The sequence below is a fragment of the Arvicola amphibius genome, chromosome 11 (genome assembly GCF_903992535.2).
Source record: "Arvicola amphibius chromosome 11, mArvAmp1.2, whole genome shotgun sequence".
Classification (NCBI taxonomy): domain Eukaryota; kingdom Metazoa; phylum Chordata; class Mammalia; order Rodentia; family Cricetidae; genus Arvicola; species Arvicola amphibius.
The window spans coordinates 34,570,072-34,588,301 of record NC_052057.2 but is presented as its reverse complement, the minus strand read 5'-3'; the positions used below and the strand labels follow the sequence as shown (position 1 = coordinate 34,588,301).

The 18,230-nt window shown below is 39.4% G+C and overlaps 1 protein-coding gene and 1 non-coding gene across 2 annotated transcripts in view; both read left to right on the top strand.

Moving 5' to 3' along the window:
• LOC119826004 (la-related protein 1B) overlaps nucleotides 1–18,230 on the top strand; it is an 83,386-nt gene that overhangs the window by 28,988 nt on the left and 36,168 nt on the right. Inside the window, 5 exon segments of the mRNA XM_042055971.1 lie at nucleotides 916–1,060; nucleotides 4,630–4,804; nucleotides 12,541–12,713; nucleotides 15,405–15,647; nucleotides 15,650–15,769. Of these exon segments, the coding sequence (XP_041911905.1) occupies nucleotides 916–1,060; nucleotides 4,630–4,804; nucleotides 12,541–12,713; nucleotides 15,405–15,647; nucleotides 15,650–15,769 (856 nt within the window).
• On the top strand, nucleotides 18,009–18,169 carry LOC119826961. The gene has a single exon (XR_005287520.1). It is a non-coding gene; the product is annotated as a U1 spliceosomal RNA (small nuclear RNA).

Here is an 18,230-nt window from a genome sequence, read left to right as displayed (position 1 = left end):
TTTTTTTATTAAAAATTTCCATCTTCTCCCCTCCTCCTCCCCCTTCCCTCCCGTCCCTTCCACCCATACCCCTACTTCTGCCCTCTCCAAGACAAAGAACCATCAGGGTTCCCTTCACTATGTTAAGTCCAAGGTCCTCCCAGCTCCCCCTAAGTCCAGGAAGGTGAGCAACCAAACTGACAAGGCTCACAGTGAGCCCGTCCATGCTGTAGAGTTCATGCTCATTGCTGTTGTCCTTGGTTTCTCAGTCCTCCTCCACCGTCAGCCACATTCAGAGAGTCCGGTTTGGTCCCCTGTTCCATCAGTCCCATTCCAACTGGACTTGGTGGTCTCCCGTTAGATCTGTTCCACCGTCTCAATGGGTAAACGCACTCCTCACGGTCCTGACTTCCTTGCTCATGATCTCCCTCCTTTTGCTCCTCATCATTTTCTCCATCCAATGCCAGGTGAAGGTTCTATGGTGATATGCAAGATATTCATGAGTATGGCAATAGGATCTGGACATTTCTGGCACCCTGTCCTCAGCTGCCCAAGGACCTAGCTGGGAGCGTCTCCCTGGACACCTGGGAACCCCTTTAGAGTCAAGTCTCTGCCAACCCTAGAATGGCTCCCTTAACTAAGATATATAATTCCTTGTTCCCATATCCACCCTTCCTATAGAAACATTGATAGTGTTAAATTTTAATTAATATTCTGTTTATGCTTGTGTGTAAGAGAAACTGTTAATTAACCAGGTTTTTGCTTGGTCTCATATTTATCCTGTGTTGTGTTATATGTATGTATATTTTGCCTAGCCTGTAAGATAGTAGGTATTATTAAGTATAGAAAAATATTTTGGTAGCAGTTGTTGTAAGCAGCGGGTATGTATCTTTGTTGTCAAATGAGTGAATGAACTCATGTCCTCTCCTTTCTTAGTGAGTATTACTTCAGCACAGAGAACTTGGAGCGGGACTTCTTTCTTCGCAGAAAGATGGATGAGCAGGGATTTCTGCCTATTTCCCTGATTGCTGGTTTTCACCGTGTGCGAGCTCTCACCACAAACCTTAATCTCATCTTGGAGGTAAATATTCATTTAAAAAGAATCTAAGTTATATTCACTTTTCCTGGGAATCTAAAACTGCCCTGAAAAATAGTGTTAAAGAGATAAAAGTGGTAGAGCATTTGGCCAGTGTACATGAGGTCCTAGGTTCATGCCAGGAGTAACAAGATAAAAGAGAAGTGGGCCTCTGCCTGCTCATGCAGGTTGTCAGAGGGCAGTTTGAAAATGATGGATAAAAACTGCAGTCTTTATGTGAACATGTTTTGATTTATGATGGTCTGTAGTTCCTAGAAAGTTTAGTGAGTTGCTCTGATTTAGTATTGTCTACATAGCTAAACATGATGAATCAGGTTTTTTTTTACCTTAAAAATGTAGCCCAGACTGGCATTAAACTCACAGAAATCCTGCGTCAAGCCTTCTGAGTACTGGGATTACAGATGTGAAATCCTACACTCAACTTTCATTTTGCTTTTTGTCCTATAACTTTCTTGCTGTTGATATATGCCTTAGATACAATTAATCCTGCCTGGATCTGTAGTTTACCAACTGATTAACCTTAGGTTCTTTAATCTTCTTTTTTAAATTTATTTATTTATTATGTATACAATATTCTTTGTGTGTATGCCTAAAGGCCAGGAAAGGGCGCCAGATCTCATTACAGATGGTTGTGAGCCACCATGTGGTTGCTGGGAATTGAACTCAGGACCTTTGGAAGAGCAGGCAGTGCTCTTAACCACTGAGCCATCTCTCCAGCTCCAGGTTCTTTAATCTTAAACCCTGTTTTTTGTATCTACTTAATTTGCAGCTGCTCAATCCTTTCTTCTCAGGTTCTCACAGGCACATATCCCAGTACTAAAGAATTTTCTTGTTTGATTTATGCATATGAATGCTTTATCTGCATGTACAACTATCCCAGAAGAGGGTTTCAGATCCCACTATAGATGGTTGTGAGCCACCATGTGGTTGCTGGGAATTGAACATAGGACCTCTGGAAAAACAGCCAGTGCTCTTCACCGCTGCACCATCTTTCCAGCCCCAGTACTTAACAGACATCTATTTTGCATGTAGATGAGTAGGCAAGGTTAGCCGTGGTGTGTATGTGTATCAGAAGACAATTTCTAGGAGTTGCTGCTCTCCTACCATTTGGATTTTATGGACTGAATTCAGGTCCTGTCTTGGTGGTAGGTGTTTTTACCAGCTAAGATGCCTCATTAGCCCAGTGCCGCCTTCTCTTTCCTCTTCCTTCCTTCCCCCTCCTCCTCTTCTTCTGAGACAAGGTCTCTGTAGTCCTAGCTGTATTTGAACTCACAGAGATCTATCTGGCTGCCTCTGCCTCCTTGAGGTGTGCACCACCATGAATTTTTTCTTAATAACTCTATCATGAAGAATACCCAGTTGATCAGCCAATGAGAATGTTGGATGTCTCCAAATTATTGTGTACAGGATCTTGTTTAGGTCAATTTGTCATGCTTTGGGTTTTATAAAAATATCAGCTTTGGCTCTTTCTTTTTTCAGAGACAGGATTTCTGTGTAGCTTTGGTGCCTGTCCTGGAACTAGCTCTTGTAGACCAGGCTGGCAACGAACTCACAGAGTTCCGCCTGCCTCTGCCTCACAAGTGCTGGCATTAAAGGCGTGTGCCACCACCACCCAGCCAGTTTTAGATCTTTACTTGAACTATTTGCATATACTTAGTTTTTTTTTTTTTTTTTTAGAATTTTGTTTGCTTGTTTCTTTGACATAAGTTAGTAATCCTCCTACTCAGCCTCCTTAGTGCTGAGATTATGGGTATGTACCATCATGCCTGGCCCTTGGTGTATATGTATTTTATACCTTTTTTTAAAAATCATCAATGATATACATCATTGATAATTTTTTTATCATTCTTTTAAATTTAATTTCCACCTGTTGGTTTGCTAAGGACAGTATGTAAAGCCTTGTGGGTGAAAACCACAGGTTGTTTTCTACATAGGGAACAAATTCCACAGGATCAGTAACAAACAGTTTTTGTTGCATCTTCGACCAGTAATCAATCACTTGTTTTTTTTTCTTTTATTTAAATTTTATTTTATGTACATTGGTGTGAAGGTGTTATATCTCCTGGAACTGGAGTTAGTTTTGAGCTACCATGTGGGTGCTAGGAATCCAGCCCAATTCCTCTCAAAGAGCAGCCAGTACTTTAAACTCCTGAGCCATCTCTCCAGCACTAGTCACCTGTTTTCTTGACAGTGACTGTCAAAATCTGTGAGATTTCTTTTTTGTACATTCCTCTTTAGGTGGGGTCTTGAGCTCATCAGAATATGTAACTTTAGATACTCTTTTAATGCCTCATCCTCTTGCCCCTACCTCCTGAGTGCCGGAATTATAAATGTTGATGGAATGGCGGGCTGCGTCCCGCCACCTGGCTAGCTTTACCCAAAATAATTACATGGAAACTATTCTTTTAAAACACTGCCGGCCCATTAGTTTCAGCCTCTTACTCACATCTGGATTAACCCATATTTAGTAATCTGTGTAGCACCACGAGGGGTGGCTTACCAGGAGAAATTTTAACCTGCATCCATCTCGGAGAGGAGAAGCATGGCGACTGCATATCGCCACTGCCTGAAGCGTCTCCCCAACTCTGCTTCCTTTTTCCCACAATTCTGTTCTGTTTACTCTGCCTACCTAATTTTCTGTCTCTTAAAGGGCCAAGGCAGTATCTTTATTAATAATGAAAGTAACACATAGACACTCCTCCATCATATAAGCACAAGTACCAGGCATGGTGGCATCTGTCGTTTTAGGAAGTACTCTATCAAGTGAGCTACGTCTTAAGCCTCCTTGGTTCACTTACTTTTTTGACAGCTGCGTTTGGGCAGCACAGGGTTTCATATAGCCAAGCACACTATGTAGCCTAGAATAACTAGGACAACTTCATCTACCACCATTTAGCCCGTATCGCCACTTCCTGAATTTTATTTTTATTTATCTATTTATTTACTTACTTTGTTGTTTGTTTTTATTTTTCAAGAAAGGGTTTTTCTGTAGCTTTGGAGCTTTTCCTGGAACTAACTTTTGTAAACCATGCTGGCCTTGAACTCAACAGAGAATCTCCTGTCTCTGCCTACAAAGTGCTGAAATTAAAGGCGTGTGCCGCCACTGCCCAGCTTTATTTCTTTAATTATTTTTGGTTTTGTTGGGTCAGGGTTTCGCTGTGTAGCTTTGGTGCCTGTCCTGGAACTCCCTCTGTAGACCAGGCTGGCCTCAAACTCACAGGGATCTGCCTGTCTCTGCCTCCTGAGTGCTGGTGTGCTCTACCACTACCCAGCCTTGTTTTTGGTTTTTGAAACTGGGGCTGGTCCAGAGCTTGCCTCAAACTTGGCACAATCCTTTTGCTTCTACCACCTGACCACTGGGATTATAGTCTTGGGCCAATATCCCTGGAAAATTTGTTCTATTCCTGTCAAAAAAAATCATTGTTATTTCTAAACTCATTAGCTGTATTACAGTCTACTAACTTGAAGCTTTTTAATTTTCAGTTTAAAAGTATAAAGCATATAACTAAGACCTTCTGAATGCCACTTTAACAGCTTAAATTGTCTATTGTCAGGCACTGAAGGATAGCACAGAAGTAGAAATTGTGGATGAGAAAATGAGGAAAAAGATAGAACCAGAAAAATGGCCAATCCCAGGCCCTCCTCCACGAAATGTGCCACAAACAGACTTTTCTCAGTTGATTGATTGTCCGGAGTTCATACCAGGGCAGGCCTTTGGCTCCCATACAGGTAACTGCTTTTCTTCTAGTGCAAACAGTGTAACAATGGGCTGCTTGAGTTTGCCTATCTATTTGTAGTTTATTGAGCTTTCATGGGGAAACTAAAGCTAAGCAAATGACTGCTGGTTCTCCCAATTCTACTTATGTTATCTCCCAGCTAGACTGTAATTATTCAGAACATAGGTAAAGTTCTATTAATGTTTCTTGATCATAGATTTTGTCTGTGTTTTCTTTTGTGGGCATTCTTTCTATATTCTTTTAATTCTACTAAATGACTATGTATAGTGCCACTTTTCTCCATGGAAAACCAAAAGAGCCAAAATTTGTGATCAAGAGTGGGCTAGCCTTCCTTTACGTTTGTCAGTAATGTACTTTAATCTTGTCTTGAAAATAGAAAATAACCCATATTCTAAAATAGAATTGGGATTTTTTTTTTAACCTGGTTCTTTTGAGTTTCCAAAAACTACATTCATGTTAAGCTTTTTTTTTTTTTCTTTTTTTGCCTGGTTCATTTTAAGATAATTGCTCTTGGGAAAAATATGTGTGCTTAACCTTTTTTCAGTCAGGGTGATGATCTACTGATGCTCTTGGATGTCATATGATCGGAATGTACAGTGGAGTAGGTGACTCCCTGAAATACCATGTAAATATGAGAGCAAATCGTGCTGCAGAAGTGAGAATGACCATACTGTCTTCTGTGCAAGAATGTCCACGCCCACCCCCTTGTGGAGAAGGTTGGGCCAGCCTGCAGTGGAGATAACAACCTTTACGATAATGATGACAGACCAGAGGACTGCTGTCGTTACTGTAGGAGCTTCTCCTTTCTATGTCATTAGCTTAGGCTGCACGAGCTACTTCATTCATGGTGGGAAAGTTCATTGTTATCATTGGGGAAATACTGCAAATTCTATCTTTTGTTTCCAGGCATTTATTACTTTGCCCAGATCAATAAAGCAGAAAAAGAGAGGATTGAGTAGCATTTCCAAAATTGTTAGGTCCTTTGCTATTTGACTTGCTCTTTAATATAGTATACTTTGCATAACTCACATGTTGTCATATTTCACATGTACTATAAGATGTATTAATGTGAATACTTAAGGGGTAAAAAATTTAAGTTAAATAAATGAGGGCATTTTATGCTTTAAGATTGTTATTTAAGGGCTTTTCTTATTGTTTTATTTATTGCTATTGTGTATATATGATATGTGTGTATATGATATGAATGTGGGCACATGTGTGCCATGGTGTGTGTGTGTGTGTGTGTGTGTGTGTGTGTGTGTGTGTGTGTGTAGAGGTAAGAGGACAACTTTTGAGAATTATTTATTTCCACTGTGGGATTCAGGCATTAAATTCAGGTGGTCAGATTTGCACAGCAAGTGCCCTTACCTCTGATCCATGTGGCTGGTCTCAAAACTGTATTTCATACATTGACATGAAAGCACTGCCTGCCTATGCATCTCATCATAAATCAGAATTTGGTCACAGCAATGAAAAAAAGTAACTAATAAAGAAGGTTGGTACTGAGGAGTAGAACTGTCTCTGAAAATCCTGACCATGTGGTTTGTAGGTATTTGAAACTGGCTTTTAGGAGGGATATGAAAGGCAAGAGAACCCTTAGAACACTGAAAGTGGAGCTCAGTGGCCACTCTGGGCTTGTGGGGGACCAGTGTGTCAGTGAGAAGGTGGGAAGTAACATTGTGCTAAGGAGTTTTCAGAGAGGCGCAAGGACTTTGGGGGAAGCTGAGCCAAAGGCTATTTGTGTTTTCTTCTGGTGAAGAATGTCCATTCCTGAAAATGTCGTAGAGTGATTTGCAATTTGTTTGGCAAAGGCAATTTTAGGATAGCATCACTGCCCTTTTGAGATCTATAACAGGAGAAAGCAGAAGTGCAGTTGGGGAAATAGGGAGTGCGTCATCTGAAGTTGCCATCAAGCAGGATGTACACAAAGCTTAATTGTTAGTCCAAAGAGGTATCTTACAGTCTTCACTAAGACTGCACCAGTGTGGGTAAAACCTGGAAGTCTCTAAGTTGTGGAAATGGACATTGATTTGAAAGAAGAGCCGATGGGGTTCCTTGCTATGTAAACTCCGAAATGAAATGTTCACCTGGTTTGGTAACAAAGTACAAAGGCCACTTACAGCAGTGTTAGGAGGGGGTCCAGATAACCCAATCTGCCAATAGCACTTGAATGCTTCATCCACTTTATGCTAGTTTAGTATGCATTTAAAATGTAAGATACAGGGTCGTGGAGATTTACACCGGAAGCCAGTGTGTAGCTAAAGGGATTCTGTGACACCGTTGTTTGAAGCTGTGAGGGATAAGTTACAAAGTAGACTTCCAAGCTATTGGAAACTCCAGAATTGTGGGACATCTGCCAAGGAAAACTAGAGGGGTAGAGTCATCCCATGAGAGAGGCTGTTTATGCGTCAAGCGACAAAGTTGGAGGAGTGGAGCTGCCCTTGGTCACTGGAGCCCAGATGAGTTAGTATCACAAGCCCCAGATGATGGGCATGGAGCTATAAGGTTTAGTGTTTGCCTGCTAGACTTGGGTCTTGCTTTGATCCAATCTTCCTTTGCTATACCCCATTCCTCTCCAATGGAATGGGGATGTTTCCTCTGTGCCATTGTACATTGTACTATGTAACTTGTTCTGAAATTATAGAGACTCAACAATTAAAGAGTTTGCCTTGCATCTCAGAAGAGACGTTGGACTTTTGAACACTGTTGGGACAGCTAGAGACTATTGAGACTTTTGAAGTGAGACTGAATTAATTTTGCTTTATGAGCGTATGGGGATCATAGATTAAATGTAATATTTGAGATTCAAGGTGACAAAGGAATGTACTTGTGGTGATTAACCTTCATTGACAGCCTGACTGGATATGTCTGTGAGGGCATTTCCAGAGAGGTTTAACTGAAGAGGGAAGAACCATCCTAAACATGGGCTGGATGCTTAGCCTGAGTACCAGTATTCATCTCTGTGCTTCCTGACTGTAGACGCAGTGTGACCAGCCACCTCATGTTCCCATCAATCACCATGTTTTCCCTGCCATCATGGACTCAACCCCTCAAACTGTGAGCCAAAATAAATCCTTCTTCCCTTAAGTTGCTTCTTGTCAGATGTTTTGTTGCAGTGATAAAAAAGGTAGCTAATACACTGCCTATCAGTGAAGAGCGATAGTCAAATCAAAATAATCCCTTTGTTCCTTTTAACACCATATGACTTAATTCTGTTATAAAGATATTTTAATTATAACTGCACACAGTGCATAGAAGTTGTTACTCATTGTTACAAAGAACTAGTTTCTGTACAATCTGAAAGTTTCGGATGTTTTGTGCCCCAAAGTTATATCTCTCTTCAGATCTTTTATACTCATAATTTTTTCTTTCCGCAATAGTTAGGGTATGTTTTTAAAGAGAAGTGAAATTTAGATTTCTATATTTACTGATTTAACAAATAACTATGAAATATTTGTTGTGTAAGCTTGGGGTCCTTTTTAACCAGCCTGTGAACAATTAGTTGGGAAGTTGTATAATGTAGAAACTACTTCTTCCACAAGATAGCTGTAATCTTGGGATTTAAGATGATATTTTAACTACCTTATGAACAATTATTGAGAATGTTGGCATTATACAAAGTATTTTTTCCACAAGACAGCTAAGGTGGTCAGTCAAGTTACCTTTCCTTTACCCATTTGTGCATTAATAAAATTGAAAGAATAAAAATTGTTTGGTACATTTTACTTTTTGCCATGTTTTCATATTCATATATTCAAATAAGTCAATATAGATGTCACATTAATATCTGATTCCTTAGATTATACCAAGAGCTGATAGTTGGTAAATAAGGAAATATGGGATGTTGATAGAAACATGCTGACCCACATTAGCTCATAGGAGTAATTCTGTCCACCACAATTTCCTCTGAGTTGTCACGTTATGAACTCGTTAGTTAGTCTACTTGTAGGCTGCTTGAAGAAGTAATCTGTCACTATGTACTGGAGAAGAAATAAGGTGTATAGATCGCCTTATGTAAACTAGGTGGAGTAAAGGAGTAAAGCTTTTATCTAATACCCCTTAATTCCAAATTATAGTATCTTAATAACTTTTGATTATATTTTCTGTGCCATTTGTATGGTAAAATATTAACATAATTGATCCTTTTCATCACAGAAATTTAAATATCTACTTTTTCCTCTTTGGAGGTTGAATTGTGTAACATGGGTTGGCATTGCCACTGAGCAGAAGATCTTAATCACCACAAAAGGTTGATTATGAGACTGGTAAGATGACTTCTGGAATGCAGGGTTTGCTGTGGGTGCGGTGTACTGTCAGCTTGTGACCTTTGAGGGCCTAATGGCTACTGAATAGGCTGGGGGGCTTTTCCTGAAAACTTTTGTCAAAGTTCTTAATCCTCATTACTCACAACTGCAGTCGTCTCACAGTAGGAGAAAAAACACACTAGATCAAAACATACGTTTGTCTTTGGAGAGCCAGGCTGATATTTTTCATTTAATACAAAATCAGCAAAGGTAAATTGTCTGTAGTTTCACAAATTGTAGCCAAGGTATGTGTCTAAACCATTTTTATCTATGTAAAGTAATGTCAGAAACTCCAAATCTTACTCAAATTTTTGATTTTAGTTTTTAAAAAATAGGTACTCAGAAATATTTTAATTATAAAAAAATTAAGGTTCCAGAAAACACAACAGGGCTTCAGTGTAAATTTAAGCACAAAGTGAACACCTTGAAAGCTTTCATTCTAATAGTAATAACTTTTCCTTTGGCAAATATTTTACTATCATTGCATTCCTCAGTACATAGTGTTTACTATGCTAGAACACTCCATGGTACACCCATAATTCAAGCTTAGGAGAAATGAAGATGTGATTGTATAATTAACCCTGAGGTGGGTATAAGAAGACCAACCTTGTGTATTAAAACTACTGGGGCTGGAGTAGGTGGCCAGAAGACCCATGTAGGACAGCTCACAGCTTCTTATTACTCTATCTCCAGGGCATCCAGCACCCTCTTCTGGTCTTGTCAGGTACCCACACACAGGTGGTACTCATACCCAAATAAAAATAAAAATAAACATTAAAAGGCTACACTTTTGATTTCCCTGCTATGTATGGCTCCAGTACTATTCTGACATTTACACCTTAGCCATATATGCAGTTCAGTGATAGTTGTATAAGGAACTAAATCACCCCCGTAGTTAACAAGATAGTGGTTCTTTTGTGTTCTTTTAAAACTTCAGCCATTGTGTAAATATTTATGAGTATTAGAAAAACAGTTCTCCTACTATCCTATCAGTGTGAAAGAGTATAACCTCTTTGTTTCATTTGTACTGGTTTTATGAGTGAACTGGTGATGAATGAGCTGTTTATGGAGAATGTTATAGAGCAACAATGTCCCAGGAAGGATATATAAATCCTATATATAAATTCAAAGCTTTTGGTAGCCTTGAAATTATTTGCCAGGTTGTTGACCTACACCTTTACAGTCCTAAGACAAGCAGAGGGAGGCCCATGTCTGAGTTCCAGGTCTACTTAGCAAGTTCTAGGCCAGCAGGACTACACAGTGAGACTGTCTAAAAAAGAAACAGAACAAAAATACCAACTTTTAATTTAATTTAATTTCAGTAATTTGTCATAGATATTTTTATTTAATATAATGACATCATTATTAACATGGCTAACATAAATCTTTGCTCATTTAGCATATTAGCCTCATTTCCAGTTTTTGGCTCCTTATAACTATAGCATATTATATTGAACAAACTTTTTTTGTGGTTTTGGGTATCAAATGCAAAGGCCTCCCATTATCTGTGTGCTTGCATGCCCATGCCTACTGTATTGGTTGGGTTGGGATATTCTGGAGACTTTTCTATTCTAAATCAAATTGCTTCTCTAAAAATAACAGCGATCTGATGATTATTGCATCCGTGTGTCATAGGGGGAGGATACTAAATCCAACTCTAGCATGGTTATGGAAATAAATGTTGCAACCCTCATCACACATATTCCTGCTTTTGTGCCTTTAGTAAGTAAAAGGCTCATTGTTCATCTATTTCAGCTTTCATATAACATTCCCCTTGAAGTTTTTTTAAACTTTTTATTTAAAATTATTTTAATTTTACAAACTAGCCCCAGTTCCCCTTTCTCCCCTTCTCTTGTTTCCATACCCCCCCATCCACTCTTCAGAGGGAGTAAGGTCTCTCTTGGGGGGTCAGCAAAGTCTGGAATACCAAGTTGAGTTAGGACTAAGCACCTCCTTCCCATATCAAGGCTGAGCAAGGTATCCCAACATAGGAAATAGGCTCCAGGAAGCCAGTTCAGGCACCTGGGATAAATAAGTCCTGGATCCATTGCCAAGCGCTCCCCTCCCCCAACAGATCAAGGCACATAACTGTCACTTTCAGAAGACCTCTGTCCCATGCAGTTTCCCCAGCAGTCAGTTCAGAGTCTGTGAGCTACCTGTTCAGGCCAGCCATCTCTGAATTTCTCCATCATGATCTTGACCCCCTTTACTCATATGACGCCTCCTCCCTCTCTTCAGCTGAACCCAGGAGCTCAGTCCAGTGCTTGGCTGTGGATCATAGTATCTGCTTCCATCATTTACTAGATGTAGGTTCTATGATGACAGTTAGGGTATTTGCCTAGCTGATTACAGGGGAAGGGCAGTTTAGGTACCCTCTCCACTATTGCTAGAAGTCTTAATTGGAGGGGGGTAATCATCCTTTGAATTCCTGGAAATTTTTGTAGCACCAGGTTTCTTAATCCCGTAATGGCTCCCTCTGTTAAGATATTCCAGGTTTTCTTCTGACCTAGGAATGAAATTGTAACTTAAATAGCGGTTGTGGTGCGTGCCTTTAATCCCAGCACTTGGGAGGCAGAGACAGGCAGTTCTTTGAGCCCAGCCTGGTCTATAGAGTGCAAGTTCTAAGTCAGGCTCCAAGTGAAAACCCTGTCTTGAAAAAATAGGCACATAAGTAGTTTTCTAACTTTTGAAAAACATTTTAGAGGAAACAATTTAGTTTATATTTATTTTGATTAAAAATAACTGACAAAGTAAGATAAGGATTTTACTGTTTTTATTTGCTTGCATGTAGGTCATGTGTATATCTGGTGCTTGTGGAGGTCAGAAGAGAGGGAGTCAGGCACCCTAAACCCTAAACCTGGAGTTATAGCTTGTTGTGAGGTGCCATGTAGATACTGAGACCTGAGAAGAGCAACAAGTATTCTTCCCCATTGAAAGGTCTTTTCAATTCTGAATGTTTGAAATGCTATTGTGGATTTGTGTGCATTACTGTGGTGGCATGTGTGTTGCAGTTTTTAACATGAGGCATGAAGTAAGTGGACACACTGTCTTTAATGCAGGCAATGTGGGCTTAGGAGTACTGGCTACTGTCAGGAAATATGTGTATTTAGACTACCCGTGGCTTACTAGCAGCTGACATTCTGTAGTTGAATGTGCAGGCATTTAACTGGTGACTCACTGGTGCTCTTGAAGCTATAATAAATGCAATGTTCTGTATAAGTGTTGGTAACATTCTTTCATTTGGTGATTTTTCTTTTGAATATTTGGAGTAGATCTTGCAAGCCTTTCATATTTGAAAATCATGAGAAGGTTTTGAAATTGGTTATGTTTTTGTGCAGGGAAATCCAAATTAAGGCAAAATGAAATGGAGTTTATAGGAAAGAGGAACCAGTATTTTAATTGCAGAACTGATTTAAAATTTTAGAGTCTGCCAGAAACTCTCCAAGAATTGGAAGTCCACTGAGCCCAAAGAACAGTACTGAAACAAGTATTCTCCAAGTGATGTCTAGAGGTTTGTCTGCCAGCCTGCCTGACCTGGACTCAGAACCGTGGGTAAACATGAAAGAGAGGCATCGTCTATCCCCAGTCACATTAAAGGCAAGTTTACAAACCCAATGAAATGTGTGCCTTGAATATAATGAGTTTTCTGTTTATCATTCATGGATTTTTTTCCCCCAAGGTTTTATAAAAATTGAAGTTGTGTCCTTCAAGAGAAATGTGGGTTACTTTTGGGAAAAGTAAATTATATTTTCTCTTTGTAAAGATTTTTCTTTCATTTTTAATATAATTTGAGAATACTTTGACTTACATAAGGTTAGTTTTTTTTCTGTTACTAGTTGTATTTTGAATAATACTTCAGTTTTTGTAAAATTGAAAAATGTTCAGATTTTGAAGGCTCTTAAAGCGCATTGCAGGCTCAGCATATTAGGATGAATCAATGTAAAAAGAGAAAAAGGCAAAAGGGCCAGATGAAACTATCTTACAATCTTGACTGGTGACTGGCATAACTATAAAATGTTGTTACTTAAAAACAACTAATTAATACAAGTAAAATTGTTTGCTTACGTGGGTATAATTTGTCTTGTGATAGTTGCAATGGTTTTATGGATTAGTGGGCAAGGGATGGGTAAGATCTATTTTCTTAAAACTTGTGCATGTACAGATGCTGCAAAATAAGAAGCTTGCCAAAATTTAGAATAAGTGTGTCTTGGGTTCTCAAACATTGAAGGTAAGCTCTATAAGGAAAGGTAACTGAAGCCACAGGGCTGAACTGTGGAAGAGGAGAATGTTGGGTTGTCAAAGGCTTATAAACAAGGTTCTTTCTCCTGGAGACCAGAGGTACAGAGAGGAAGCTGGGATTCCACAGACTCTTCACTATACATCTGCCCATGTCAGCAAACACTTTTTTGTTGTAACTGGGAGGGTACTGCTCTGTCTAGTGGACACCAGGCATACTGCCACTGACCCACAGTTCCCTAAGGGCCCCAAGTCCAGTGTCAGTAGTGTTAAGTTTAAGAAACCCTAATAAAAAAAAAAAGGTAGCTTTGTTTTCTTTTTCTTTTTTTATTCTAATACTAAAAATACAATTCAGAGCCTCAAGTATGCTAGCAAGACAAGTGCTCTTCCACTGAGCTACATCCCAGCCTCCAAAACAATTAGACATAGTATATTTAAATGCCAGAAAACTACCACAGTCCGAAGCACGTGCTCCAGATGGCTAGAGCACCTTTGGAAAAGCCAGGTCATCTCTATTGTCCCACAGCCTTCCTTGGTACTTGTGCGGGATGCTATTCCTGCATGAAAACAGAACTCTATCTTGCTAAAATGTCTGCATTTTAACACCCACTTTTCCAGTAGTATATGAGATTATAGTCACGATAGTCATGAAACACATAAAATAATTTTTATTGTGTCTGTACATGTAGAGTGTCAGACAACAGCTTCAGAAGTCAGTTCTCCCCTGACTTCTTGGCAATCTTGTTGAATGTCAACCATACTCTTGATTAAATGAAAGTTTCCACATATTTGGACTTCTTTCCTGCACCTTGGCAGAGAAGAGGCATGGTGACTCTGGATCTCAGCCATTGCAAAAATAAGAAATATTTTTCTCAGAGGAACAGTTTTTCACATTTGCTGATGAGATTATATTTTGTCCTTCTGCTCTTGCTTTGACTAGCTGAGAGCAGATGTTATAAAGCTTCAAATTATCAAATAAAGGACAAGACTGACAGCTTTGTAGGTGGTTTTCCTCCAGTTCCAGGGGATCTTATGCCCTCTTTTAGTCTCCTTGGACACTGCAGGCAAAACATACATATTAAACAAAGGTGTGTATATGTTATATATATATATATATCAATAAAAAGTTAAGGTATAATGTTCTGTACCTGTAACCCTGGTTCTGGGGAGATGGAAACAAATTATCAGTTTACCCAGAACCTAAGCCTAGGTTAAATGAGAGACTCTGTCAACAGTAAAATGGAAGGGCTGGAGCCATGGCTCAACAGTTAAAAACACCTGAGTTTGATTTCCAAGACCCACATCGTGTCTCACAGTCATCTCTAACTCCACTCCAGTTCCAGGGGACATGATGCCCTTTTTTGACCTCTGCAGGCACTGCACACATGTAGTGTACACATATAAAGGCAGAAAAAGCACTCATACACATAAAAAAACAACTTGAGCTAGAAGATGAAATTGGATCAGAGTGGCATGGGGCAGCAAAGAAGTGTTTGATGTGCTGAGATTTAGACTAGGCTAGATGTTAGACACTGCCAGAAGGATGTCTAGACCCAAAGCTACTTTACATGAGTGTACATTTTAGCATTAAAGCAGATATATGAAAACAGCTCCATAGGAGATAGGAACAGCAGAGCAGTTGACATGTGTGGGTGGTAGGCACACACACCTTGTCAGATACGTACATGGAGAGCATACTAGCTCTAACCCTAAAGGGCTTTGTTTCCTTGTATTTCTAAATGCCATATCTAGGACTTGCTTTCTCGTGGCTTAGTGAGCCGGTGCTATGTTGTAGATGATCTAGGGACCACTCCAGGGAGTCTGCATCAATCCTTTCACTCAACCTCGTGTTTTCTCCAGTTAATCCAAAAGAAGACTGCTTAGCTTTCTATTAGAATTTGCCTACTTGTATACAACACTGTCCTAAAAGAAAAAAGGTTTTTACATAGTACATATGCACGTACATATATGTATTCTGTGCATATATACAAGTATATCTGATATACATGTATATCTGATATATATACATATATAGCTACCTTGTTTCTTTAGGAATCAATATCTATACTTGAAGAGACATCAAATCAACTAACCTTTCCAGAAGAACCAGAACAAGAAGAACATGACTTTTTGTTTGATGAAGAGATGGAACATACAGAAAGAAGGAAAATGACAGTCAATGATTGGTCTGATGATGACTCAGATTACGAAATTGATGACCAGGATTTAAACAAGATTTTGATTGTGACTCAGTCACCACATTATATGAGAAAGCACCATGGAGACGATCGAACAGAGGCACCCTTACATCACAAGCAAACATTACATCAGAACTTACTGAAGTGATTAACGATGGCTTGTATTACTATGAACAGGACCTGTGGACAGAAAGTGAAAATGCACGCACAGCCATAAAGGTAACGATTTTTGGTGAGCATCTTTCTGCTGATAGTTTGCTTTGATTGCATGGTATTACATGTTTTCTTAAACGTGTTTTTTAATAAGATTTGTTGTATAAAATTATACACAGTTTGAAAATTCTTGGAAATAGATAGCTACAACCAGAGGAGTAATTTTAAGTGATGATATATGAATACTGTCAGTATCAAAAAATAGAATTTTCTGACTAAAACTTGTAGAAAAATGTTATTTCTCATGAAGGAATAAAAAAAGTTGCTATAGACAGGCCTACTTGATATGTTCATTCCATTCTCTTGCCTAAATGTTAAGCTAAGGTAGGAGAGGCAGAATAGCTGTCTGGGCTCCAGATCTCTCTAACTTGTTGGAGTAAGCAGGTCTTTTTCTGCTGTTAAACTTTTCAGAGAGGCTTCAAAAGGTAAACGTGAGTGAGTGTTGAAACAATGAGGGAAGGTGACCTCAAATAGCAGGGAATCAGGCAGCTGTGGAAAGAAAAGCTGCCAGCTAGTGTTTGAACAGAGGGGACTGCCTATCCTGAGCTTGTGAATAAGAGACATGATCTCCTTGGAATCATCATTACTGCTTAAGGCCACTGCCTTTTCAGAGAAGCCGCCTCAGGTAGATCATGTCAAATGTTTTAAAGCCTGGACAGTTTTCTGCCAGTCTTGCTACTGTGGGAAAGGAAGTATGTTTTTTGTTTTCATTCTTTTTTGGGGGGAGGGGTGTTTTTGCTTTTTGTTTGTTTGCTTGTTTGTTTGTTTTGAGTCAGGGTTTTTCTGCAACAGCTCTGGCTGTCCTGGAACTAGCTCTATAGACCTGGCTGGCCTCGAACTCACAGAGATCCACCTGCCTCAGCCTCAGAGTGATAGAATTAGAGGCAGGCACCAGCATTGCCCAGCTTGTATGTATGTTTTTATGAGGTTTAGATAGTAGGGTTTTCTTCATAAAAACTCATTTGTGTGTGTATACACATGCATGCAAAGGTGGGCAAATTCACTCATGTCTCATTGGAAGTGTGGAAGTCTGAGGACAACTTGAAGGAGTTGATTTTCTCCTTTCGTGTAAGTCCTGGAAATGGAACTCGTGTCTTCAGGCCTGATAGTGAGCACCCTTACTTGTTGGGCCATCTTTCCCACCTTCTTTTGTTTCTGATGCTTGTTTTTAGAAGTGATGTATATGTGAAATCATTTTTGTAACAGAAGGATAAATATATTCTACTAATTGCTGGGCTGGGACGCAGGCCTGTATAATCACAAAGAAACCAGTAGGAGCAGTATAAGTTGAAAGGTGGCCTGAACTTGGGCATAGCTCAGTGATAAATGATTAGCGTGATTGAGACTATTTCCATGACGAAATCACTGTCCTTGGTTCTAAAAGAATAAACAGGTTGGTGTTGGATTAGATAAAATGGGCCTCTGAAAAGAGTCAAGTTAAAGTTAAATCAGATATGTAAGAATGAAATGAACAAAAAGCAGGAAAATTATTTCAGGAAGAGGAGTCACTGAAGTGTCAGTGATCTGAAAAAGGGCAGCTGTGAAAATTGACAAACCAATTTGCCCATAATTGTATAAAATGGTAATTAAGGTTGTGAAGACAGAGTCAGATTAGATTAGAATTTGTAGACCACGCTACATAGTGTGGAATTATCAAAAGCTCAAGTGCAGGTTTACAGATATACTATGACATAATCCTATTTTTATTTTTTAAAAGATCTCATACCACAGAAAATAGGTTATATGGGGACAAAAATGACAGGAGGATATTAACAGGCTTTCCATCTAGGAGATGGAGAACAATAATCTTAGATAAACTGGTAGCACAGGAAATATGAATTACATCTGAGCCCCGATGGATAAGAGAGAAGAATCAGGTGTGTCAGAAACTGTAGGTGTGCAGAGTATGCCAGGATGTTTTAATGAAGACGTATTGGTGGTTCCAGAAGCTGTGTTGAACGGGTGTGATAGGGGCAGGTGCACATCTTTATTGGTAAAGACCAGTGAAGTAGCCTCGTGATAGACGTTGAGACGAGACATCTTCAAATCGCCACAGGTCTGTAAGGCACGTGATTGAAATGCAGGGGCTTGTTTTCCTGAAGATAGTGGTTGAGTTTTATTGGTGATGATGGGCAGGGGTTGAGGAAGTTAACCTTGCTGAAGCTGCTCAAAACAGTAAACCAGAGTTGGGGATTCTAATGAGAGTCCTTTTACCTCCCAGTGGTTTCTTTTAAAGAAATATTCTACACTTCTCTGGCAGGGGAGAGACCATGGTCAAGAACGTAGGGATACTAGAGCAAGGCTTATCCATTGTATTTGTGATGTCCTGACAATTGAAATTTTTTAAAAATTTAGTAAGCTCCACTGTGTAAGTTGTGGCTGTGGAGACTATATTTATGCTCTTCCCTAAATTAACAAAACAAAAAACAAACATTAAATACATTCTCAGGGAATAGAACATTTTCCT